The sequence below is a fragment of the Martes martes genome (assembly GCF_963455335.1).
Source record: "Martes martes genome assembly, chromosome: 14".
NCBI lineage: Eukaryota > Metazoa > Chordata > Mammalia > Carnivora > Mustelidae > Martes > Martes martes.
Genome location: NC_137902.1, coordinates 85,818,842 through 85,846,587, shown reverse-complemented (window position 1 = coordinate 85,846,587; position 27,746 = coordinate 85,818,842). Strand labels below are relative to the sequence as shown.

General features: G+C 42.8%; 1 protein-coding gene across 3 annotated transcripts in view; it reads left to right on the top strand.

Moving 5' to 3' along the window:
• Positions 1-27,746, top strand: part of B3GALNT2 (beta-1,3-N-acetylgalactosaminyltransferase 2) — a 58,555-nt gene that overhangs the window by 9,072 nt on the left and 21,737 nt on the right. For 2 of the 3 annotated variants that reach the window (XR_013967904.1, XM_080822459.1), the window contains exons 2-5: positions 3,518-3,665; positions 11,472-11,572; positions 14,497-14,690; positions 22,447-22,542. Coding sequence is in view for 2 of the 3 variants with exons in the window: in XM_080822459.1 (XP_080678585.1) it covers positions 3,518-3,665; positions 11,472-11,572; positions 14,497-14,690; positions 22,447-22,542 (539 nt within the window). In the remaining variant the exon portion in view is untranslated. The remainder of the gene's footprint in view (positions 1-3,517; positions 3,666-11,471; positions 11,573-14,496; positions 14,691-22,446; positions 22,543-27,746) is intronic. The other variant, XM_080822460.1, reaches the window with a different exon arrangement.

The following is a 27,746-nucleotide window of genomic DNA, read 5'->3' as shown; positions in this document are numbered from 1 at the left end:
CTTGTTTGGCAGTGAGATGAAGAAACCAGGGATAAACCATTAGGATAGCCTTGGGATTTTTTTTTCCTGTTTTAAGTTTTTATTATGAATATTTTTAAACATACCAAAAGTAGAAGGTTAGAACAAATATTATATATGCACCATCACCTTCAACTCACATTTTTCATAAACACTCCTACCCACTTCTTCCCACTGGATTATTTAGAGGCAAATCACAGAGAAGGTATTATTTTCATAAATATCTTAGTATAGCATCTCTATCAGTAGACTTTAAAAAACCTTAACTACAAAACCATCATCACAATTAGAAAAATTAATGATTCTTTCCAATATTTAGTGTTCAGAATTTCCCAATTGTCTTTTTAAATTTTAATTCTAGTGTAGTTAACATGCAGTGTTGTGTTAGTTTCAGGTATATAAATACAGTGTTCACCCCTTCCACAGATCTCTCAGTGCTCATCATTAGGACACCCCTATCATGGTCCAGTGAAAGATAAGAGTCTGACTTGAAGCAGGGGGTAGAATTAATGACGAGAAAGGGATTTGAGACATTGTTTTGAGACATTGTTCATGAAGACTTTGTCAATCAAGAACAAGCTAAATTATGTTTCATGTAATCTGTTTCTCAAAGGTTTATTTTGATTATCTACCAAAAATGAAGCAGTGATAATTTGGCATTTAATGGATTGTTTTAATTATTTTATGATTTTTCTTTTGTCCATCAGCCTTGTTTTCTGCTGATGTCAGGTAAATGAGGCATTGAGATTAAATGTCTCTTTGCTCTTCTACAGTTTTTAATCATTGCAGAAGACATTTTGTAACGGATGAAATAGACTATCTGAAGACTTTTTGGTATGGGGTTTTGTTTGTTCTTTTGTTTTGGGGTTTTTTTTAAGGAACCTGAGACACAGGGATTTAAATAGCTTATTATGGGTATCATGCAGCACGTTGGCTTTGGAATCAGTGTCAGATATGTCTGGTTACTACATTTGCCTCATTCCTGTTGTTAAAAGTACTTACTATTTCTCTGTGAAAGAGAAGGGGATGAGATGCAATATCATTGCCAATTTTACATAAGCACTTAACTTATCCTCCAAATTCAGACTCATTTAGAGTTAGTTCCGGCAGTAGGTATAGCTTTCATCGTATAGTTCTGTGTACCTGAGAAAATATGTTCCTGAAGTGTTTATTTCATTCATATAAATGTTTAATTTCCATGAAATTAAAAAAAAAAAAGTAACGTGCTAACCAGCATTTCCAGTGATCTGCATTTCCAGTGATCACTGATTTGCCGCCTAGACTGGTGTTAGGAATAAAAGATCGGAATTTAGTCTCAGAGGAGCTACATCGAGCCGTGTTGCTAATAGAAGGTGATGAAGAATGGAGGTCAGTTGCCGGGGATTAAATCTTAGCCTCGCCGTTGACTAACTGTTTGCCTTAGGAGAATTTGCTGAATTCTCTGTGCCTCTGGCCTTGTTTGTTTCATAAGGAGCCTGACCCCACCTACTTCTCGGTGTTGTGAGCATTAAATGATACTCTACATGCAAAGCGTTCAACTGATACTCTGTGCATAGTACTTTATAGGCGTGCAATGAATATGGTCTATTATAAGCAAGGTTAGTCAAGGAAAATTTGGATTTACATTAAAGATAAGTTCCTGCCTGGGGCACCTGGGTGGCACAGTTGGTTAGGTGACCAGCTCTTGGTTCCAGCTCAGGTCAGGATCTCACAGCGCTGGGATCAAGCCCCCACTCAGCCGGGAGTCTGCTTGGGACTCTCTCTCCCTCTCCCTGCCCCTCACACTTGTTCTCTCTCTTTCTCTCTCAAATACATAAATCTTAAAAAAAAAAAAAGATAAATTCCTGCCTTTAAAGAATTCATTTTAGTACAGGATTCATGGTAAGCTAATATAACAAGTATCTCTACTTCATTTAGATTGGTTTTTTTGTTTGTTTGTTTGTTTTGGGGGGTTTCTTTTGTTTTTAGAAATGTGTCTTTTGTGGAAAATAAGGTATCTACATAAAAATTCCTATATTTCTAGACGTGTTACAGTGTAATATCCTTCAGGTATCCTATTAGAAGTGTCTGTTTCCCAGATTTTCTTATTATTTTAATTGGTCCTTTGAAAAAATACAATCATGTTTTTTTTGTCTTTTGACTGAATGCTTGGATCCTCTGGCATATAAAAGGCTTGTACTTAATGTAGGCAAGCTCTCTGGCCTTCGATTATTTAATTTTGGAAACATTTTGGATCAGTTCCCGTCATTGGAGAAAGAGGTGAAACGGCCCCTCATCAGAGCTATGTATAAGCTTGTAGCTCTCCAGCTTTGAAACTGGTGATAAACAACAAAATCTCTTCCCCTTCTGTCTATTAAGGACAATTTTTTTTTCTTAAATGTAATCCTGCCCATTAGACCTTACAGCAGTAAAAAATGAGCCATTCGCATGACTTGTCACTTGATTTTGTTGTTGCTTCCCTGGAAATGTTGCCTCCCTCGTTCATTCCTTGGAATATTATATTAAGTGATACAAGATTTGCTGGCTGTGGAATTTATTGGTGTTGATCAGGGTTCTGGTACTTTTCAGCATAGTAGTCTTTCAGCTTTATTTCCCAAACTTACTTTTTTTTTTTTTTTTTTTTGAGAGAGAGAGCAAGAGCCGGAGTGGGGGGGCTACAGAGGAAGAAGGAGAGAGAGAATCCCAGGCAGGCTCCATGCCCAGTACAGAGCCCAACATGGGGCTTGATCTCAGGACGCTGAGATCAGACCTGAGCTAAAATCAAGAGTCGGCTCCTCAAGCAATGGACCCACCCAGGCGCCCCCTGTAGTGTTAACGTAGGCCTTCACCTTTGAAAGCACGGATTTGTGTGGTGGATTTGTGTGGTGGTTATTGTTGCAGTTGGTCGCCAGTGAGTGCCTACTGTTTTGGTACCAAACCAGGACCTTTATATCATCTCATTTAATTTTTACAACAACTCTGTGAGAACTGTTACTATACCCATTTGTAGTCTAGGAAACTGAGGCTCAAGAAAGTAAATAACTTTTCGGGGTGGCTGGCTGGCTCAGTCAGTAGAACGTGAGACTCTTGATCTCAGGGTGGGGAGTTCAAGCCCCCTGTGGCGGACTGAGATTACTTAGAAGTTTTTTTTTTAATCTTTAATTAAAAAGAGAAGTTAAATAACTGTTACAGGACGCGGCCTAACGGACTCATACTGCCTACTATTGCGTGGTTTATGCCACGCTGCCTTTCCAAACTCATTCTCACCGTAAACATCTTGTTAGTTTTGAAGTATTTACGTACTTAAGGAAGCATAAATATATACATACGTAGGGAAGACATATGCTAAAAAGTCGTGGTTATCTGGATGGTACGTCTGATTTTTTAAATATTTTTTCATTGTATTTCTTTGTATATTCTATATACATGAACATGGATTATTTTGTAATAAACATTTTTATGTCACATATGAACAGTAATTGAGATATGACATTTCTAATTTATTGTTGCTTATTTCTAGATCAATTGGCCTCATTTCCTCAGTGGAAGTCTAGTCACTATGATGTGGTAGTTGGTGTGCTGTCTGCTCGCAATAACCATGAACTTCGAAATGTGATAAGAAGCACCTGGCTGAAGCATTTAATACAACATCCATCATTAAGTCAACGGTAGGTTTTCTGAGTTGGCACTTGCCTGATTAAATGAGTAAATGTTCTGGAAAACCTCTCCTGAGACAGTCAGAAATGTTAATTGAGGCATGTGGCCGCTCTTCCTGGGAGAAATGGCTATTTTATTTTGCTTTCCCTTCACATAGAGTCACAAAATTCTTAACGGAAAGATAGTTAGGGGAGAATGTATTCATTGGTTAATATACTAGCATTTATAGATACCTAGTTTGTTTTGTTTTTGCTTTGATTTAGAATACTAATTCCTTTTTTTTTTTTTTTTTTTTTTTTAAGAGAGCAAGAGTGAGCAGGGAGAGGGGCAGAGGGAGAGGGAGAAAGAATCAGAAAGAACCTTAAGCAGTTTCCATGCCCAGCACAGAGCCCAGTGCAGGGCTGGATGTCACAACCCTGAGGTCATGACCCGAGCTAAAATCGAGAGTTGGGCACTTAACCACCCAGGTGCCCCTAGAATAGTAATTTTTAAAAGGTTCTATTCCAGGGGCACCTGGGTGGCTCAGTGGGTTAAGCCTCTGCCTTCGGCTCAAGTCATGATCTCAGGGTCCTGGGTCCGAGCCCCACATCGGGCTCTCTGCTCAGCAGGGAGTCGGCTTCCCACCCCCACCCCCCGCCGCCTGCCTCTCTGCCTACTTGTGATCTCTCTCTCTCTCTGTCAAATAAATAAAATAAAATAAAAATTAAAAAAAAAAAGTTCTATTCCAGAATAGGTCTCTGTTTAGACATGTTTGTGTCTAAATATGCTTTTTACCAACTTCACAGAGACACACTGAATTTTTCCTGTTCTGTACTGTTTTTTTAATTGTGTGCTCTGCAGTGTGCCTGCCCTTCCAGGGTTGAGCTTTGGCAGCACATCTCATGTTGGTATTAGATGGCCCAGTTATTGGTTAGGAGCCCAGGACCTTAGCAGTGAGACCAGCCTCTGAAGATGACATCGTGAGCGGCTAGTGGAACGGAAGCACGGGAGACTGAACTTCTAGTTCTGCGGAGACTCTCAGATGATGAGCGGTTCTCCGTGGCCCTCTCAGGATTGCATTACACTGGCACATTTGGGACTGAGTAGCTACACAGTTGCGGCATTTTCTTGTCATCAGTCGTGAACATTTATAGATTTCCTATCTTATTCATAGCAGCTTTCATTCCTTTTCAAGACAGATTTCCTTGGTTCATGATCTCGATGATAATAGTACCAATTAACCAGCAAATGAAAGGCCTTGGACTCCTCGCTGCTATCAGAACCTTGTCCAAAATCTGCACTTCTTCCGTAGCCTTTTCTGTCCCAGAGAATAATGACCCCTCTCTGCCTGTTGCTCAGAAAACCCCGGTGACTATGTTATAAATGAGGGAGTGAGTCCCCCTTATGCGTCTTTAAGGATCCGTCCAGCATGACCATAGAAGATACACTGGGAGAGGCCTGTGAAATTAGATCTAGTCCACTCCCAAGTCCTAGAGACGGAGGCCCAGTGCGCCACACAGGGGGTGGCCACACAGGAGGAGCGTCCAGGGAGCAGGCTCAACCAAGCAGGTGGCGAGTCCACAGTGGGGCCCCATGGGTACATGCCTTTACAGGGTTCACAGGGGCGTATACAAGCAGGAGGAGGGAGGGGATTTCACTGTTGTGTTCGAATGTCACTAGGTGAGTGAGGGAGGGCCAGAGGGGGATCTCATGGCAGGGACCAGCTTTATCACTCCAGTGTATCAGGTCACCTGGGGAGGATGCTCATAACCTCTTTGTGAGGATGTTGAGGCACCAGGAAAATAAGAAATTTAAAAATTTGTACTACATTGTTATCTTGATTTCTTCTTTCTCTCACATACCACATCCAACCCATCAGCATGTTTTCTTGGTGCTACCTTTCTATATTATCCAGAATCCAGCCCCTCACCACCCCTACCACTAACCGTCAGAACCACCACCCTCTCCCCATCAGGCCACATTACCTCTCACCTGGATTCTTGTGGCCTCCTCTATCTGGATTTCCTGCTTCTACCTCCGTTCCCCTATATTTTATTTTCTGTGCAGCAGCCAGAGTGCTTCTTTTAAAATTCATCAAACTACATCTATTGTCTGTTCATACCCCTCCATTGGCTTCTCTTTTGCTCAGAGTAAAACACCAAGCACTCACTGTGGTCTTCGACCTTATCTACATCTACTTTCCCTACACTGGTGAACATTACCGTGCTTCCATCATACACTAAGCGTGCTTCTGCCTCGGGGCCTTTGCTCTTACTGTCTCCCCTGTCTTTATACTCTTCCACTGGACAATCCTCATGGTTCACAGTCTCACATTTTTCAGCTCTCTGTTTAGATGTCACCTTAGCAGGAGGCAGCCCTTTATTAAATAGCACTTAACCCCTTTTCCCTCTCCATCCTCCCTTACTTGACTTCATTTTTCTTTATAATACTTATTACCAACTAGCATGTTTATTATATTTAGCTTTGTGTTTTAAATCATTTGTCTTTCCCCACGAGAATATAGTTTCGTGAGTGTAGGGACTTTAACATTTTTTTTTAAGATTCTATTTTCAGAGACAGAGAAAGAACACAAGTGAGCAGGGGAAGGGGTTCAGGGAGAGGGAGACAGGGAGAAAGGATCTTCAGCAAGCTCCACGCACTGGGTGTGGAGCCCGACATCGGGCTCAATCCCACAACCTGAGATCCTGACCTGAGCCAAAACCAAGAGTTGGATGTTCAACCAACTCAACCACCCAGGCACCCGGGGAATGTCGCTTATTTCACTGATGTATTCCTAGTACTTGGAACCTAACTTGGCACAGAGTAAGACATTCGACAACTCTTGAGGGAATGACTCAGACTAAATGTAGTGAGGAAAATTAACATTCAGATAGTCACGAGTCATTTATTTGCCATCATAGCATTACTGCTTTAAATTTAGTAAGCTTGGTGATTTTTTCTATAAAAATGATGGGATACTTATATAAAAATAGATACTAGCCAAAAACTTCTTGGGGCAGAGTAATTTTGTGAATCTAGTAAGAGTATTTAAGATGGCTTTAAAAAAACTAATTTGGTAAATATCTGCAATAATTTAGTCAACGAACTTATTCATTTCTGTTTATACTTTTATTCTAAACGCTAGCTGTTTACGAATGGGTATTCTGCCTTAATTGGCCATTAGTAAACGAAAATGTTTGCATTTCTGTGGCTGTGGCTTACTTTCGAATCTTGCATTTCACTGAAGGAGCCAGATTCCACATACACTTCCGGGACATTATTTAATGAAAAGCCTTTGTAATAAAATTAATAAATTGTCAATTTCACAAGTAACTACTGAGTATCTTCTGCATGCCCGTAGTTTACTGCATGTGGGAGAATGCAAAGATAGTTGCCATAGAGTCCCAGTCTTTACGGGAGCTTGAAGTTTAATAGAAGGAAATAGATGTAACAGTGTAATAAAATGTTATATGTGCTATCGTACAGATAAATAGAAAACAGCCTGGAGTGTTTGGGAAACTCCAAACAGTTCCATATAACTGGAACCCTGGGCTGGGGAGGGGAGTTCAGAGGAGGGTGTGGGTGAGTGAGATGAAGCGCTCGGGAAGGAAAGTGTGGCCGAGAGACGGGGATTATGAGGTAGAGAGAGGGAGGGCATCGAGTCCAGGGGCAGGCTGTGGCCAGGCCTGTGTGGGGACAGAGGCATGGACTGCTGAGACCTGGCTAGGTGGCTGAGGGGCTGAACTAAAATGTGACCTTAGGGCGCCTGGGTGGCTCAGTTGGTTAAGCGACTTTCTTCGGCTCAGGTCATGATCCCAGGATCCTGGGATCGAGTCCCATATCAGGCTCCCAGCTCCATGGGGAGTCTGCTCCCTCTGACCTTCTCCCCTTTCATGCTCTCTCTCACTGTCTCACTCTCAAATAAATAAATAAAATCTTAAAAAAAAAAAAAAGTGACCTTAGAAGAAAATGAGGGAAATAAACAGCAAGAGGGAGAGGAGGAAAAGGAGTCGAGGATGGTCGCTAGCTTTCTAACTTGGAGAATAGTGAAATCATCCATCAAGGCAGAAACACTATATGAGAAGAGCAGGTTTCATGGGAGAGAAGTTCTGCGGTGGGTATGTTGAGTCTGGTACCTGGAGGCAGTAGTGTGCTGGTCAAAGTGTACCAGCTGGCTCTCGGAAGTATGACAATTATGTGTACGTGTGTGTATATGTATGTGTTCTCTCTAAGTGTTACTGATAGAAATGATGTATGGTGCGTAACTGACAGATAATAGCATACACGATACTCTTTATTATGAATTCCACGTAGCGAGCTATTTCCACGAATGCTCCCATTCTTCTAGACCTTTGTATCTAACCAATTACATGTTGTGCCTGACAGGAGTGCAGTTTGGACATAAATACTTCCTTTAAGATAGAGTAAAACTGAAGTGACAAAAGAGATATATGTCAGAACTTTACTCTTCGTCAGTAAAGTCAGTGACTTCTTTGTTGAATCAGGTAATAGGTTTTGAATAGTGGAAGAATGGTTCCTCAGTTTTTTGTGCTATTCATAATGGGGTGGCTACAGACACATCACTTTTTTCTTTTTATTTTTAATTCAAGTATTACTAATATAGTGTTACATTAGTTTCAGGTGTACAATATAGTAATTCAACAATTCTCTACGTTACACAGTGCTTATCAAGATAAATAGACTCTTAATCTACTTCACCTGTTTCTCCCATCCCTTCCACCCACCTCCCCTCTAGCCACCACCAGTGTGTTCTCTGTACTCAAGAGTCTATTTTTGGGGGGACACTTGAGTGGCTCAGTCAGTTAAGTGTCTACCTTCAGCTCAGGTCATGATCCCAAAGTTCTTAGGTCGAGTCCCGCATCAGGCTTCCTGCTCAGCGGGGGGCCTGGTTCTCCCCCTGCTGCTGCTCTCCCTGCTTGTGCATGCACTCGCTCTCTCTTTCACGCTCTGACAAATAAATAAAATCTTTTAAAAATAAAATAAAATAAAAAAATTATGAAGAGACTGTTTTTTTGGTTTATCTCTTTTTTTCGTTCATTTGTCTCTTAAATTCCACATATAAGTGAAATCGTGTGGTATTTGTCTTTCTCCAAATTATTTCACTTAGCATAATACTCTATCTAGATCTGTCTGTGTTGCTGCAAATGCCAAGAGTTCATTTTTTATGATTGAGTAATATTCCATTGTATATGTATGTACCACGTCTTTATCCATTCATCCGTCGATGAACACTTGGGTTGCTTCCATATCTTGACTACTATAAATAATGTTGCAATAAATACAGGGTGCATATATCTTTTCGAATTAGTGTTTTCATTTTCTTTGGGTAAATACCCAATACTGGAATTACTGGATCATATGGTAGTTCTATTTTTTTATTTTAAAGGTTTTATTTATTTATTTGACAGAAGGATCATAAGTAGGCAGAGAGGCAGGCAGAGAGAGAGGAGGAAGCAGGCTCCCCGCCGAGCAGAGAGCCCAATGCAGGGCTCGATCCCAGGACCCTGGGATCATGACCTGAGCCGAGGGCAGAGGCTTTAACCCACTGAGCCACCCAGGTGCCCTGGTAGTTCTATTTTTAATTTTTTGAGGGCCCTTCATACTGTTTTCCACAGTGGCTACAGCAGTTTGCTCTCCCACCAGCAGTGCACAAAGGTTCCCTTTTCTCTACATCCTTACCAGTGCTAGTTATTTCTTGTCTTTTTGGTATTAGCCATTCTAACACCTGTTAGGTGGTATCTCATTGTGGTTTTGATTAGCATTTCCGTGAGGATGAATCATGTTGAACATGGTTTCAACTGTCTGTTGGTCATCTGTATGTCTTCTTTAGAAAACTGTCGATTCATGTCTTCTGCCCATTTTTTAATTAGGTTGTTCGGTTTTTTGATGTTGAGTTGTGTAAGTTCTTTATACATTTTGGATATTATCTTCTTATCAGATTTGTCATTTACAAGTATCTTCTCCCATTCCATAGGCTGCCTTTTAGTTTTATTGTTTCCTTCGCTGTGCAGAGGCTTTTATTTTGATGTAGTCCCAGTAGTTTAATTTTGCTTCTGTTTCTCTTGCCTGAGGAAACATAGCTAGAAAAATGTTTCTACAGCTGTCATCAGAGAAATTGCTGCCTATGTTCTCTTCTAGGGGTTTTATGGATTTAGGTCTCACGGTTAGGTCTTTAATCCATTTTGAGTTTATTTTTGTTTGTGGTGTAAGAAGTGGTCTTATTTCATTCTTTTGCAGGTAGCTGTCCAGTTTTCCCAAACCCTTTGTTGAAGAGACTATCTTTTTCCCATTGGATATCCTTGCCTCCATTGTCATTGATTAATTATCATTAATTAATTGCCTCCATTGTCATTGATTAATTGTGGGTTTATCTCTGGACTGTCTATTCTGTTCCACTAATCTATGAAGACACGTCTTACTTTAAGTTTAATCTTCATTAACTTTTCCTCCAACGATTTACTTTTTTTTTCTCCATCCCTTAAAGTCAATGAAACCATTATTTGTAGTGTTTGCTAGTTTCCGTGGTATAAATATTCCCACCATGACCAACTTCAACCAACTAACACAACATCTCTGAACACAGACTTGGGGAAGATATGTAGTAGCATACCATTTTATTTCCACCACCCAGATATAATAGGTAAATATAACCTCAAGAACATAGGTAGTAGTGAAATAATTAAGAAGTGATTAATTTGAGTATTTTCTTTGTTTTTAAAGCAAGGTGTTTCATTGTAAGTTTATATAATTTAATAAAGGCTGTTCTTAATAACTAGCCCACAGAATTCTTGAAGATTCGGCAGGTGGCTCTCATAAGCCAGTAGGAGCAGGTTCCACTGTCATCCGTGGGCCATCTGGGAAAAAGTGTTCAATGGATACATATGCATCTTTTAGGAGATGGGTCCAGACTAGAGATGCTACTTCGGGAATTTTTCCCAAGCTAGTTGAAGTCTTGAGAATAAATATTGTCCAGGGAGAGCAGGCAAAAAGCCCTGCTTTAATATCTACCGTAATGGGCAGACTTGGCGAAGAAGAGCCGGTGCAAGTGACTGAGCCACACAGTTGGGGGGGAGGCACAGTAAGGAGACCAGCACTCTTGAACCACAGACCGAAGGGCTGAAAAGTTGTCTGGATTTAGCAGCAAATCAGTGATTACATTGGTGGTAAACAGCTCAGTATAAGTGGTGGGTATTGAAGCTGAAATTTCTGTTTTATAAAGTGAGTGGGAGATGAAAAACTAGAACCTACAATCGTAGTTCATTCCTTCGTGGGACTTCACTGAAAAAGGTGGAGACAAAGAAGGGATGGTCGGTAAATAGAAATGAGCATCAAGACTTCATCGTATTTGTAACGTGTAGGGAAGGAGCCACAGGTTACAGGTAAGGTGTAGGAGAGGAGAGGACTTCTTCTTGAACAGGAAGACTGATCTGGTCTGGAGCAAAAGGAATACCTTCTACAATAGAGGAAAGTAAATAAAGAAGATTGCAGATACAGATATGTTTTTAGGTCGGACTGTGAGAAACTGACTTTACTGTGGTTTGTTTTTAATTGGTATGAGCGTTTGCTGGTAGCCCGGCCAAACATATTCATACTTGCTTTGACATAGTTCTACAGTAGAGGGCTTACCCATATGTCCCGTGGTGATCGGCAGCTTTCATTTTGCTTGTTCCTGTTTTGCTAGACTAGAAAAATAAAGTTAGAATAAATATTTGGGTCTTAAAGTAAAAGCTTTGAAATGGGCATGAGGAAACGGGCATGCGCAGAGGGCCGATCAGTATCTGATCAGTATCTGATGGTAATGCCAATCCATCTTTCAGTGTGCTTGTGAAGTTCATAATAGGAGCTCATGGCTGCGACGTGCCCGTGGAAGACAGGGAAGATCCTTATTCCTGCAGACTGCTCAACATCACGAATCCGGGTGAGTCATCTTCTCCCTCAGCTCTGTGCCGCCGTGTACAGGTTTGATGTAGAGGAAAAGTTGCTAAGCTGGCTAGTCTCGTGGTCCGCTTTTAGCAGACTAAGATCGAGCTTTCATGAAAATGTACCTTTCATCCTTTTTGACAGATTGAGTGATCACTCTAGCTCTCTGTGAAGAGTCTTTTTAGATATATTTAATTTCAGAATCCAGGAGAGTTTGTTTCTCAGTATGATTCAGATGCAGCTGGAGATTTCCTTGTGCATAGATAATCCTAAAAAACTGAGTTTTGAACTTTGAGACACCTGCTGATTTCACCATCTTGTCAATTTATAGTGACCTTGGTACAAATATTATGAGTCAACTTTCCCTTAGCATTATTGCCTATAAGATCTTGCAAAAGAAACAAATAGTAAGAATTTTAAATCTGAGTAATATTTTGTATTCCTTACAGTTAAAGATTTGTGGGAGTTTTGATGATGAAGAAAGATGGTCCTAATCAGGTTCCTCTATTACCAGGGAACCAGTTTTAGGACGTTGCTAACTGTGTAAGCAGATGTCTTTCTTTACCAGCATTTCCTGTTATGTTCAGCTATGGTTCTAAGTCTTTTCAAAGACTTAAGTGTGCCAATTATGACCCCTGGAATTTTAAGATTTGTCAGGCCTTATAATTACGTACACCTTACTCTTACAGGCAGTGATAGTGTTGTCATTGTTGAAAGCCTGGGCTTTCAAGTCAGGTTCCGTGGCTTTACGTCTACGCTCTGCCTTTTTGAGCTGTGTGACCTTTGGTCAGTTATTTACCCCCTTTGTTCCTCAGTTTCACCATCTGTAAACTGGGGATAAAAGCACTTACCTCATAGGCATTGACAGGATAAAATAAGTTGATACATATAAAAACTTAGCCTTGTTCCTGGGACATGGTACTTAATGTTATTTTAAAGAACCTGCCTTTTATAAAGTTGAGTTTCAGTTGGTTTACAGATAAATAAATTATCTGTATTGTGTAAAGCTGAGGTTTCTTACTTATCCTCTTTTAGTTAACATTGTAAGTAAAATGTCATGTGTAATTGCGTTTCTGTGAGGAGGTCGTTAGCTTGCACTGGAGTCCCAAAGGGACCATGAACCTAATAAAATGTTGCATTGCTAATGATGTAAGAGTAGCCTAGAACAAATTACATTTGAAATCCAAAACCAAATCAAATTTTAAAGACCTCACCTTGAATTAACCAGACTTTTATTATGTTAAGTGTTACTATCCATTAATAGTAAAGGAAGGGAGCTATTAATAGAAAATTTTCATAAGTGCAATACCTAGATTAAAAAATTTTCAGTAGGTGTAACTACATTTATATTGAACCTTATTTTGCCTTTTTGATGACTCAATTGCCATTTTCATTTTATTTCAATACCTTAAGGTCATCATGAGTGTTAATTAATCATCATGCTCCTCTGGATATCTAGAAGTTTTGATTAATAGCATTACTAAAGCAGCAGGACTTCCTGTGTCTAGGTAGCTTGAAGTTCAAGGTACATTTGTTTTTAATAGATATGTAGTTATGTTATAGTATGCTTAACCTATATGCGTATATTTTGAGTCTTTTATATTTACTGAGTGTATTAAAAAGAAAACTTTTGCCGTCATCCAATTTCCTTGGAGTCTAGACTCTGTGGCCAGTGCTTGGCCAGCCCATGACAAAATGTGTATCCACCTTCTTCCCCCTTCTGCTTATGTATGGAAGTGGGTGGGGGTCATCGATTCCAATTAGGCACATTTTATTGAGCATTTACTAAGTAGGAATTCGAAGGTAGGAATTCGAAGGTAGGAATCCAGATGATCTGGATGTGGGAAGAAAACTGAATTTCTGTTTATCTGAAAAGAAGACAATGTTATCTTTATAAAGACTGAATATATTGGTAACAAAAATATATGTGTCTATTTTGTAAATAGGTATATGAGTGTGTGTACAAATGTGTTTCACTGATGTGGTTGTGTGAGCAGGAAAATTGGAAAACCACAGCTCTGAAAGATACAAAGAACTTTGATAAAATCTTTTAGAATACAATTTTATATTACTTCACAAAGTAGCACTGATATTCTCAGCCATGTGAACTACTTCGTGTAATCGGTCCTGATCCATTTATGGTAATTGAAAACATTATTTGCAAAGGACTGTTTTTGGCTTAGATTTAGGCAGCTGTGGGGAGTGGAAAGAGCACTGAGTTTGAAGTGCATAAACCTGGGTTTGATTCCCGCCTCTGCCACTTTCTGTGACCTCGGGCAAGTCACTTAACATCTCCAGGCCTCAGTATCATAACACCTGAGGCCAGATAATGCCACGACCACTCAGCGTAGTTGTGAAGTTTCGTAAATGTGATGGGGCATGGCACACAGTATGTGGTCAGAAATGCTACTCTGATGTGCTTCTCTTTTATCAGTGTTATATAGTATTTATCAGTATTGTATAGTATTTATCAGTATTATATAGAATTTTTCAGTGCTATTGGAAGTGATTTCAAGGACTTTTGTCATGTGACATCACAAGTATCTTAAATTGCCCAACAAGAAGTAGAATTTTTGGAATTTGCAGAGCAAGACTGAATTTTCTCATTATTTATGACTGCATTAGGTACTGTTTTAATATCCCTATTTATTAGAACCTTTCCTAATAGATTATTCCTCTATGGCATTTAGACATATATATGCACACATATACATACAAAAACTTATTAAAGTAGTTCTGATAATTAAATATTTTACCTAGATGTAGCTAAAAATTTCATTCTTAAATTTCAAAATTAACTTATTTTTTTCCTAGAAGCAGCCATATTTCTGAAGAATTTCCTTAATTACTGCCATTTGTGAAAGAATTGTAAGATTATATTTGTTTGGTTATGTAAAACTCCTTTTCTTATGATTTCCTTAGTTTTGAACCAGGAAATTGAGGCATTCAGTCTTTCTGAAGACACTTCCTCAGGAATTTCTGAGGACCGAGTTGTCAGCGTGAGCTTCCGCGTTCTCTACCCCATCGTTATTACCAGTCTTGGGGTGTTTTATGATGCCAGTGATGTGGGTTTCCAGAGGAACATCACGGTCAAGCTTTACCAGGCGGAACAAGAGGTAATGCACTGTTTGGTACAAGGTTTTCCCCATTTTTCTTTTAAAAAAATACCAGCTTTTTCCTCATGGCATATAGTAGATTGGAAGACTATATCATTACATCTGGTTGGAAGATTTCTACTTTTCTTCCCTTACTGATTGGATACATTATAGCATAATATAGTAATACGCTGTTTGGGGAGCAGAATACCAATGAAAAATAATGTGTTATATCTAGAAAAGAAGAGATTGGGTCAGATTAGAAATTCCCAACCTAAAATCCCCTAAAGCCTACGGAATTACAAAAGTTGATGATGATTGTAGAAACTTCGGGACTCTAAGGTATAAGCAAGTATTAGTGTCTCTTCGTTCCAACCCTGAAAGTTTGTCTCTATAATACAAGGCTAACAGCTACTTCAAATGTCTTTGGTAATAAAGATGTTGAGGGAATCGAAGTTTAAAACAACTGGGGTTACTCTCTTCCTGGTATGTAGCATAATCTGATTTGTTCATGGAGTACATCTGAAGGAGTATGTTAGGAAGGAATTGTATTTGAAGAGATCCATATGTAGAAATCTTGGAGGAATTATACAGGGAATGCCCATGTAGCTACCTAATTTCTACAGTAGTTAACATTTTGCCGTATTTCGAGGTGCCTGGGTGGCTCAGTCAGTTAAGCATCTGCCTTCAGCCCAGGTCATGATCCTGGAGTCCCAGGATCCAGCTCCACATCGGGCTCCCTACTCAGCTGGGAGTCTGCCTCTCTCTCTGCCCCTCACCCTGCTTGTGTTGTCTCTCTTTCAAATAAATAAAATCTTAAAGCAAATCCAGCAAACTGTTTTTTTTTTTTTTTTTTATCATATATAAAGTTGTTCAACGATCTGTCTTATTTTTCCTGACTGTATTTCAGAGTCAGTTTCAGGCATCCGGGCACTTTGTCCCTAAACACTTCAGCATGCATATCATTAACTAGACTTTTTTTTTTTTTTTTTGCTCTTTTACCATAGACTGGTTTTGCCCATTGTGATATTTCATATGTAAATAGAATCATAAAGTACTCCCCTCTGTAAGGCTTCGTTCACTCAACATGTTTTTGTAACTCATCCATGTTCTTGTATGTATTCATGATTTTTCCCTTTTCTTTTACTTTTCTTTTCTTTTTTTTTTTTTTTTAAGTAAGCTTTATACCAAACGTGGGGCTTGAACTCACAACCCTGAGATCAAGAGGGCATACTCTGCCCACTGTGCCAGCCAGGTACCCTATCCCTTTTCCTCTTTTTAATTGCTAAGCAGCTTAGCAATTCCATTCTCCTGTTGCTGGGCATATAGAATGTTTCCAGGGCTCTTCTCCTTTATTCTGTTAGTGGGATGAATTAACATCTGTTGATTCTGAAATGTTAAATCAGCTTCCTCTTCCTCTTGGTCATGACATATTATTCTTTTTTTTTTTTTAAGATTTTAATTGATTTATTTGCCAGAGAGAGAGCACAAGCAGCAGGAGCCCCAGGTGGAAGGAGAGAGAGAAGCAGGCTCCCCACTGAGCAAGGAGCCTGATGTGGGACTCAATCCCAGGACCTCAGGATCATGATCTGCTGAAGGCAGATACTTAATGGACTGAGCGACCCAGGCATCCTTCTTTTATATAGATATAGATATAGATATAGATAGATAGAAAGAAAGGAAGAAAGAAATTGTGTTTCCTGAGGACAGCATGTAGTTGGGTCTTCCTTTTGATCTAGTCTGAGAATCTCTTCTACCTTTTAAATGGAGTTTTTATCCATTTACATTTAATGCAGTTATCGAAGTGTTTGTGATTTTGCTCTTTGTTCTACGTTTTTCTGTTTCTGTTCCTCTTTCCTGCCTTCTTTGGGTTTGAGTATTTTTTAGAATTCCGTTTCAGTTTCTCTGTTGTCCTATCAGCTATAGCTCTTTGCACTCCTCTTTTTTTATGTGTAGTTGACAGAAAGATTACAGTGTACATCCTATATTGTCATTTTTCTTAAAATTAATGTTGTACCCTTTCATGTAAAACATAAGAGTATAGTGTTATAACTTGTGCTTTAAACAGCTAAACGTGTATTAAAGTAATTTAGAGGATCATTTTTTATGTTTGCCCACACATTTACATTTCTAGTGCCCCTCATCCCTTCCTGAATATTCAGGTTTTCTGAATGTGCAAGTTTACTGTAATGAATTTGATTCATTTTCATTTTTCTGAAAATGTTTTTATTTTGTCTTTATTCTGTCTCCCTCCCTCCCCTCCCCCTGTTTTCTTCTGGAATATTTTCTGGATATAGAAAGTCTGGGTTGACTTCTTTTCTTTTCACTATTTTAAAGATGTCGTTTTAATATTTTCTGACCTTCATTATTTCTGGTGAGAAGCCAACTATCCTTCATATTGTTGTTCCTGTGTATGGTATATGTAAGTGGTTTTTTCGTCTGTTTGTCCTGGCTGCCCTTAAGATTTTCTTTTGATATTTGTTTGCTTGTTTGTTCTAAAGATTTTATTTATTCACTTGACAGAGAAAGACACAGGGAGAGAGGGAACACGAGCAGGGGAAGTGGGAGAGAGAGAAGCAGGCTTCCTGTTGAGCAGAGAGCCTGATGTGGGGCTCGATCCGAGGACCCCGGGATCATGGCCTGAGCCACCCAGGCGCCCCTTTGTATTTGGTTTTGCGCAGTCTGGTTGTGTTGTACCTCGGGTGTGGTTTATTCTTTTTGTCTATGCTGCTCAGGGTTTGGCAGCTTTCTTCTATCTGTAACTCTTGTTTTTTACCAAATTTGAGAAACTTTCACCTGTTATTTCTTCAAAAAATTTTCCTCAGCCCCATTTTCTCCACTCTTTCTGGGATTCCAATTACATGCATGTTAGACCTTTTGCCATTGTTACACAGACCATGAGGCTGTGTCCATTTTTTAAAAATTCTTTGTTTTTCAGATTCGCTAATTCCTTCCGTCTGTGTTCATATTGACAGACTGTTCTGCATCTCAGATCTGCTGTTCAGCCTCACCGACGAATGCATTTTAGATATTGTACTTCGCAGTTCTTGCATGTCCCCTTAATTCTCTTTTGTAGTTTTATTTCTCTAAAATTTCCTGAGCTCATTCATTTTGAACATACTTTCTTTACAGGTTTAACCTTAGATACAATAATGACTTTAAAATCCTATTTGTTTAGTTTAATAAATAATTTAATATTTGAATCATGTTGAGGTCTGTCTTTATTGATTATTATCTTTTTTTCTTGGGTATGGATTGGTTTGTCTTATATCAAGTAACTTTGGATTGTATCCTAGATATTGTGAATAATTCATTGCAGGATCTCTGGATCTATTATATTTCTCGAAGAGTATTGATTTTTGTTTTGTTTTGTTTTGTTTTAGCAGGCAGTTAAATTGGCTAACAAAGACTATTTCTGAGAGGGAGAGAGAGAGCGCACACAAGTGGAGAGCAGCAGGCAGAGGGAGAGGAAGAAGCAGGCTCCCCGCTGAGCAAGGAGCCCTTTGTGGGGCTCAATCCCAGGACCCTGGGATCATGACCTGAGCCAAAGGCAGATGCTTAACCTACTGAACCAACCAGGCATCCCTCCTTTTGATCCATTTAATTGTCTTAGTATATGTTGTCTTTATTTTTTTTAAAACCATTCGTAATGTTTGAGTTATCAGTGAAGAGGCTTGGCCCAGACAGTATTTTGATAATGTTGATTTATCTTTCAGTTGCCATAGTGTTAGCCGAGAAGTTAATCTTTGTCCTCAAGGAAGGCCTATTCTAAGGTGGATGCTAATAGGTTTGCAGGTACTCAAAATACAAAAGGTATTACCACCATATGGCCAACAACTGGCGTTAATGAAAGAAATACGCATAATCCGCTAAAACCCCCCAATCCTAAGCTTCTGTGTGGTCTTCATAGTTTTAACAGAAGTTTCTCCTGTGATAAGGTGGCCTGTAAGAATATGCATGAGAGAAGTAGGAAATGTTCTTGCCTAAAACAAACTGGGAAGGACTCAAAGAAAACAGTACAGGCATGCCTCCGAGATACTGTGGGTTTGCTTCCAGACCACCACAGTAAAGCAAATATCACAGGAAAGCAAGTCAAATGAACATTTTGCTTGGTGTACCTGTAAGTTATGTTTACACTTTACTATCGTCTATGACATGTGCCATAGTATTAATATTAATGCAAATGTCGAAAAAACAAGGCACATACCTAAATTTAAAAATACTTTATTGGGGGGCCCTGGGTGGCTCAGTTGGTTAAGCGACTGCCTTCAGCTCAGGTCATGATCCTAAAGTCCCAGGATCTAGTCCCACACTGGGCTCCCTGCTCAGCAGGGGGTCTGCTTCTCCCTCTGACCCTCCCCGCCATTGTCTCTCTCTCTTTCTCTCTTATTCTCACTCTTTCCAATAAATAAATAAATAATAAAATCTGAAAATAATAATACTTTATTGGGGCACTGGGTGGCTCAGTCGTTAAGCGTCTGCCTTCGGCTCAGGTCATGATCCCAGGGTCCTGGGATCGAGCCCGCATCTGAGCAGGGAGCCTGCTTCTCCCTCTCCTCCCTGCCTGTGCTCTCTCTCGCTATCTCTGTCTCTGTCTCTCTCTCTCTCAAGTGAATAAATAAAATCTTTTTAAAAAATAAAAATACTTTATTGCAAAAAAATGCTCACCATCATCTGACCTTTAGCAAGTCATGGGTTTTTTGCTGGGGGAGGGTCTTACGTCGATGTCAGTGGGTGTCGACTGGCCATGGTAGCAGCTGCTGAAGGCTGGGGTGGCCCGGGCCATTTCTTAAAATAGGACAGCGGTGAAGTTTGCCTCACTGGCTGACTCTTCCTTTCACAAATGATTTCGCTTTAGCATGTGATGCTGTTCGATAGCGTTCTCTCCGATGTAGAACTTCCTTCAGAATTGGGGTCCACTTCTCAAACCCTGCAGCTGCTGTATCAGCTACATTCGTGCCGCTTCCTGAATCCTTTGTCATTCCAGCGGTTTCGCGGCGTCTTCACGCAGAGTCACTTCCATCCCAGGAAACCACCCGTAAGAAGCCGCTCCTTTTCATCATGAGATCACGGCCATTCGCCCACATCCTCAGCCTGCACTTCTAATTCTAGTTTTCTTGCTATTTCCACCACATCTGCAGTGACTCGGGCCTGTGAGAGTTCTCCGTGAGGGTGGGAATCACCTCCTTCCAGATTCCGTTCGTGTCGGTATTGGGCCCCTTCCCGGGGCTCATGAATGTTGTTAATGGCCCCTACAATGATGAATCCTTTCAGGACACTTTCGGTTTACTTTGCCCAGATCCGTCTGAGGAGTCTGTGGCAGTCTTACAAAATGTATTCCTTAAATAATAAGACTCCAAGGTCGAAATGACTCCTTGATCCGTGGGCTGCAGAATGGATGCTGTGTTAGCGGGCGTGGAAACAACACTCATCTCGTACGTCTCTGTCAGAGCTCCTGGGTGACCTGGTGCATAGTCACTGAGCGGTCATGTTTTAAATCTTTTCTTTCTGACAGTGGTCTCAGCAGTGGGTTTAAAATATCCAGAAACCACGCGTCAACGGATGCGCCGTCACCGAGGGTTTGTAGTTGCATTCATAGGGCACAGGCAGAGCGGATTTAGCGTAATTCTCAGGGGCCCGAGGATTTGCAGAACGGCCGGTGAGCGCGCGCCCTCAGGTCACCAGCCGCGTTAGCCCCAGTGAGAGAGTCGGCCTGTCCTCTGAGGCTTCGAAGCCAGGCGTTGACTTCTGTCTAGCTAGGAAAGCCGCCGGTGGTGTCTCCTTCCGGTAGAAGGCTGCTTTGTCTACACTGGTAATCTGTTGGTCAGTATAGCCACCTTCCTGAATGATCTCCGCTCCGTGCCCTGGAGAACTTGCTGCGGCTTCTCCGTCGGCACCTGCGGCCTCACTGGCCCTTTGAGGTTATGGAGACGTTGTCCGTCCTTGCGCCTCTGCGCCCACCTCCGCCGCCTTCCGGCCCTTCTCCTGCCGCTTCCTCGCCTCCCTCAGCCTTCATGGAATTGAAGTCAGAGTCTTCCTCTGGATTAGGCTTTGACTTAAGGCGACGGTGTGGCTGGTTTGGCCTCTGTCCAGATGACTAAGACTCTGTATCGGCACCAAGGCCGCTCCGATTCGCGCGTCCCCTGGAGAGGCCCTTAGACTTTCCCTCAGGAACGTTTCCTTTGTGTTCGCGAAGAGGAGTGAGAGGCCCCGCTTTCAGCCTGTACCTGCTTTCAACGTGCCTTCCTCACTAAGCTTCATCGCACTAGCTGTGTGTGTGTGTGTGTGTGTGTGTATTTATTAACTTGGCTTGCATTGTCATTTATTTAACTCTTAAGTTTACATCCTTTTAAGTTTTTTTGAAATTTAAATTCAATTAAATAGCATATAATGTATGATTTGTTTCAGGGATGCAGGCCTGTGACTCATCAATCTTCTGTATACCCAGTGCTCATTACAACATATACCCTCCCCAATGTCCATCACCCTGTTACCCCAACCTCCCACCTCCTCCCCTCCAGCAGTCCTCAGTTTGTTTCCTAAGAGTAAGAGTCTCTTATGGTTTGCTCCCTCTCTGGTTTCGTCTTGTTTCATGTTTTCCTCTCTTCCCCTATGAGCCTCTGCCTTGTTTCTCAAATTCCTCATGTCAGTGAGATCATGCGATAATTGTCTTTCTCTGATTGACTTATTTCACTTGGTGTACTACCCTCTCGTTCCATCCACGTCATTGCAAATGGCAAGATTTCGTTTTTGATGGCTGCGTAATATTCCACTGTGTATATCCCCCATATCTTCCTTCTCCATTCATCTGTCAGTGGACATCTGGGCTCTTCCCACCGTTTGGCTATCGTGGACCACACGAGCTTCTGATTTAGAGTGAGAGACAGGCACCTCTTCCTTTCACTTGAACACTTATTGTAGAGGTATTAAGTGGCTGAATTTCAACATTGTTGTGTCTCAGGGAATAGGGGAGACCCGAGGACAGGGAGCGGGGTGAGGAAGTGCCGGTCCGTGGGTTTATCAGGTGAGTTTGCCGTCTTATTTGGGAGCAGTTCGTGGCTCCTCCACAGTTAAAGCAGGATCACAGATCACCAAAGCAAACACAGTAACAACAGAACAATGTGAAATACCACAAGAGTTACCAAAATGTGACACAGAGACACAAAGTGAGCAAATGCTGTCAGGAGAATGGGGTCTCTGGACTCCTTCACTGCGGGGTGGCCACGGATTATAAAAAACACCGTGCGAAGCGCCTTAGAGCCAAGTGCCCTTAACGAGGAGTACCTAGAGACACAGTGGGAATCAGCCTTCTTTTATGTTCCTTTTTTGTGTCTGTGCCTTTTTTTTCTTCTAAAGGTTCTTTTTGGCCAGGGGGGCTGGAGGGGGGGCTCCAGCAGTACCTTTGTTCTGTGTGGAAAGATGGGATCTTTCAGTTTCTTCTTAACCCTTGGGGTTAAGCCTAATAATTGGGCTTGACTTAACACCTCATGCCGCCCCTAATGCTCCTCATTTCAAGGTGGGCTTTTTTTTAAGGTTATGTGGATTTTATTGTGTGTTTTAGAACTTTAGGGCAGCTTTTGTTACCTTAAATATCTACGTAATAGCCGTGACCACGCTGGAAAACACGATGGTGTCTCAGCATCAGGAGACGCATAATAACCCTGGTTGGGGCATCAAGGATTAAGCTGCCCAAGACAGAAGATGCTGGAAAACTTGCCGCATACACAGTGTCTAACGCAAAGTCTTTCTTTTTGTCCCCCCCCACCCCCGTTTGCAGGAGGCCCTCTTCGTGGCCCGTTTCAGCCCCCCGAGCTGCGGCGTGCAGGTGAACAGGCTGTGGTACAAGCCCGTGGAGCAGTTCATCCTGCCCGAGGTACAGGGTGGAGGGGACAGGCCGTGGGGCCGCGCGGCCACCAAAGGCCTGGCACTGTGCTCTCGAGGCCGCCGGTTGACACTTCCTTGTGCCGGCGCAGCCCTTCAGGGCACTGGGTGAGGCCACCGGCTCTGTGCCCAGATGACAAAAGCGTAGCACCCGGCACCGTCCCTTTCCTCGGCTCCGGGACGCCTCAGCAGTCCCCACAGCACCCCTTTGGACAGGCACTGCCTGGCTCGCTCAGTGGACCGAGAACCGCGTGATGGTTCTAGTGACAAAGGATAGTTATAGGTACGGACTGATGGAACTCGAGACCCAGATACCATTTGAGTAACTTGGGCCGTTTACTTATCTAAAGAGGGCCCGGGTGGTAGGTGCAGGCGGGCTAATTGCAGAGACTGGCCACATTTCCAAGATGAATAAAACTTCTCGAGGTTGTGGAACATGTCTGAAAACACAGCTGTCCTGTTCTAGGTCCTTCTAGGTCCAATCTTGAGTAGATGGGTCCTAGAGATCCCTTCCCCTACCTGCCAAGTGCCCGCATCGGCCTGCGGTTAAGCCGCAGGGTGGTTTCCGAGCATCGAGTGGTGGGCGAGAACGGATTAGTCAGCCATGCGGCTTGGCCTCTCCAGGCCGGTCGAGTCCAGTCCGAGTACATTCCTCAGGCTTTGGAACCACATAGAGGTCAGTTTCCCAAGCATCTCTGGGAGTCACCGTAGATCAGCTGTGGAGTTCGTCCTGCACCGTCAGAGCTGAGCTAAAACACGGAAGCCAGACCTGAGACCAGCTCTACTGACAAACCGAGAAACATTTTCCTACCACGCGTGTCCGGGGTTCTGTTTGCCTTATACAGCGCATCTCATCATGTGCTGGGGAGCATATGGCGTTCAGTACAAGTAGTACAGCTATGTATGTCAGCTCCGTAGATGCGAACGGGATCTCCTTCATTTCACCTGTACATGGACTTCTGCTCAAAAACATTTATTTTTTTAAAGATTATATTTATTTATTTATTTATTTGAGAGAGAGAGAGAGCACAAGCGAACACATGAGCCAAGGGAGGGGGCAGAGTATGTCCCAGCAAAAAGTATTTTAACTTTTAATCAAGAGCAGTGGCTTAGCTAAGTCGTGTTCGCTAAGTGTTGGATCTCAGGTTTTGAAGGAAGCCATTCTTCGCTTTGTTTATTCATTTACTCAGAAAATATTTGAGAAATTAGTGTGTGCCAAGCACCGGGGCTCTGTGAGGACACAGTGAGAGATCCCTGCCCTGAGAGCAGCTGCCGTCCCGGAGGGACGAGAGGGGCTGGCCCTGAGCTGGTACCTAGCTGACCGCGTGTCAGGTGTGGTGGGAGCCGTTGTCCCGGATTGACTAGTACACAAGCTCCCCGAAGGGGGAAGCAAGTCCTCAATGGGACTTTGCTCAGAACGAGCGTGGGCAGCGCCCCAGGCTTTCTGTGGTTGCTAGAACTCTTCCCAGAGGGACAGTCCTGCTGCTCCGAGGAGCCCGGGACACTGGCGTTGTGTCAGGTGGTCTCGGAGCGGTCTGAAGGCTGGCGTAGAGTGGATTTGCCCAGAAAAGGCTTCGGGTTGACATGAGTAGGAAAGAGAAAAATGACGTACCAGGGAGTAAGTACGTGAGGGCACGTTTGGGAGCAGGTGTCCGCGCAGGCGGCCGTGGGCGCAGCATGAGCGAGTCCAAGCAGCCCCGCGCCGCCGCTCGGGGTCGGTGTGGCCTGTGCAGGCCGTTCAGTCTCACCGCGTCCATCCCTCATCCGTAAGATGGGGCTCCGCCAGCCGGTTGAGAGGCTTATTCAAGGGACTAAATGATTTTCAGACCTGCAGAATGCCGAACGTGCTGCCGCGTGGTAAGCACTCGGGGGAGATGAATGCGCACTGTCCCTGTTCGTGCTGCCGCTCATCGGGACTTCCGGGACCCGTCGTTCAAGAGCAGAGTCTCCCGCCGGGGCTCTTCGCCCGCCGGGGGCGCTTAGCGATGTCCAGGGACTCGCTCAGGGTGACAGCTGGGTGTGCGGTGGTCCTGGCATCTAGGGGCCAACAGTGCTGCTGGACATCCTACAACACACACGCAAGCCCCCACAACAAAGAATTAGCTGGCTCAAAAGGTCGGTGATGGCGACATTGAGAAACTTTCAGAGGAAGGAGTCCCAGTGTGGGGCGAAGAGGAAGAAGATCAGCTTTAAAACCTCAGGCTAATCGCAGCATTACAGAGCCTGCCCCATTGTCTTGGTCAGTCTTCTAGATCGATTTACAGATTTTTTTTAAAGATTTTATGCACAAGAGCACAAGCAGGCAGAGTGGCAGCCAGAGGGAGAGGGAGAAGCAGGCTCCCCGCTGAGCAGGGACTCCCAATGCAGGGGCTCGATCCCAGGACCCTGGGATCATGACCTGAGCCAAAGGCAGATGCTTAAGCAGCTGAGCCACCCGAGTGCCCCTAGAGGTACAAATTTTGCATTCGGCTCTGGTCATGATCCCAGGGTCCTAGGATCGAGCCTCACGTCCATCTCCCTGCTCAGCGGGGACTCTGCCAGCCTGCTTCTCCCTCTGGCCCTCCTCCTTGCTCGTTCTCTCTCTCTCTCTGTCCCTCTCTCTGTCCCTCTCCCCACTTGTGCTCTCTCCCTCTCTCTCTCAAAATGAATAAATAAAATCTTTTTTTAAAAAGGATTATACAGTTTGGCTAATCCGCAAAAATTATTACTTTCCCTTAGAATGTCCTTGTTCTTAGGAAATACATGTTAGAGTACTCAAGTGTTTAACAACCATCAAGAACAGAAAAGGACATGTATACAGACAGAGGAAAAGCAGATGTGGCCAAATGTTAACAGCTGGTGAGTCTAGGTAATCTGGGGTTAATTTCAGCTTTTCTGTAGATTTGAAGTTTTTCAAAATAACTGGGTTGAGGCAAGGACTGGACTATGTATGTAGCAGGAGATGCTAATGATGAGACGATGAATGGCCATTTCGGTTAAGATTTTTCGTGCCTACAGCCTTGTGAGCTTTATTTCACTTGAAGCTTTAAGCCAAATTGACTTTTTATTTTTCATTACTTCTGAGTCATATTTTTTTCTTTTAAAAATGTGCCATTATTTAACAGTGACTTTACCCAGGGGTGAGGAGGTAGGATTATGGATGATTTTTGTTTTCTCCTTTTTGTGCATTTTCTGGATATTCTGTAATAAATACGTATTAGCTTTATAAAAACAACTTTTTGAAAAATTCCTTCCTTTTACAGAAAAATTCTATTTTTGTTGAAACCGTGTTTAAATGTACATAGATGCTCATTTTTGCTGCCTCCAGCCTAATTGGGTTTATTAGCACAGAAAAAATGACAGTGATGAATGGTTTGCCTGCGTATCGTCAGCAAAGAATGACGAAGACAAACATCATTTATGCCATTTTCAAGAGAGTAGTAGATGATCTGCCCATCGTCTTAGTCCCTCTGCGCCTCCCGGCCTCCCGGAGTGACATGTCAGCAGTACAGCTTGTCAAGTAAGCAAAGCTCTTGTAGTGTTTTCATCTTGTGACTCACCAAAGCATAAATCTCAGTGGGGGTCACAGATTTAAACGGAGACTGCTGTGCGCGTCTCTTAAAATATTTATTTCTCTAATTTTGTATTTTCCTTACTGCTGCAGTTGAAACCTGAAACTAATTTCGATAAAAAAGACTATTTTTGTTCCCCTGAGTCACTAGAGACATCGCCGTTGGCTGTGCGGGTACTTACACAGTCACTGTTGGTGACAGTTGACATTCCTCAGATGCAGTCATTTCCCCAATCCATAAAAAATTGTTAAGTGCTAAAGTAGTATAGATTTAAGCTACTCTGTTGGCTTGGATGAGAAGTTAGAAACGTGGCACAAGGGAATTAACAAGTGAAAGGGCCTGCGGAGAGCGAGCTTACCTTACCGCTGGGATCGTTTATGAGCTCTTTCTCCCGCCCACACCGGGCTGTTTCCCAGCTTCTGTTTTGGTTTTACGGTCTTAGCAGGGAATTGCCACAAACAAGTTGTGCCTCTTCTGAAGAGGTCCCCAGCTTTCTGGTGACTTTGTGTCAGAGAGTTAGGAGGCGGGCCTGTGAGAGAAGCGAGAACCAGAGGTCAGCTGTGCTGCGGGGCAGGAGCAGGTGCCGGAAAGGGAGGGTGGATTCCGCTCCCCCCTTCCCCGGTCACCAGTCACCGCTGGCTTCTGGAAGTGCAGGGGAGACACCAGGATTGTGTTGGGGGCCGATGAGGTTTTCGGGCAGTTACCCAGTTTAGTCCACAGCGTTGATGCTGTGGCATATCCCGGTCACAGAGTTACTGCTGCGGGCGCCAGCAGGAGCCACCCTGAAACAGGGGGAAAATGCCAGGGTCAGCTCAGCGGACGGGACAGAATGACTTGTTTTGTCATCGTATTTTCTAGAATCATACTTTGAAGGTGAAGCATTTTTATTTGGTCATGATAGCTTTTACTTTTGGGATGGATCATCTGAGACGGCAGGCCCGTGACCCCAATGCCAGCTCCAGGGGACACTTTCTGTCCTTCGCTTCGTGGATCACGTTTTCCTCTTAGCTTACGTGATCTGCCTTCTTTTGGCCCAGTCACATCCGGCCCGGTCCTTCTTCCCGGTGTACTTCATCATGTCCTCTCTCACTTTCCTCTTCTTCAGAGATTTTATTTTTAAGTGATCTCTACACCCAGCGTGGGGCTCGAACTCACAACCCCGGGATCAAGAGGCGTATGCTCCACTGACTGAGCAGCCAGGCACGCCTCTCGATTTCCTCTTAGTCATTAGGCTTTGATACCCAGGTTTCTGCTTTGTTTTACTCCTTCCTCAGCAATTGTATTCATTACCGCTCTTGAATCCAACTATGGCTCACATTTCTCTAATGTGAATTAGAGAAATTCTAATTTCTTCTCCACACGGGTGTCCCAGGGGCTTTCTGACGCTAAGATCATCTCTGTCCCGTCCGTCCTCATCTCCCCTGTATTTCAGTCTTGGGTAGCGGTATTTCCTTTTTCTCAGGCGCCCAAACCAGAATCATGGGATTTACCCTCAACTCTCATATCCAGGCACACACTCAGTCCTATCAGTTCTTCCTCCTGGGTGTGTTTGGTTCCAGTTCTCCCAGACTTTATCACTGTTCAGGCAGCAACCTCTTTGACCTCGGCCGTGGACACTTCTTATGACACACGTTGCCAGAGGCAA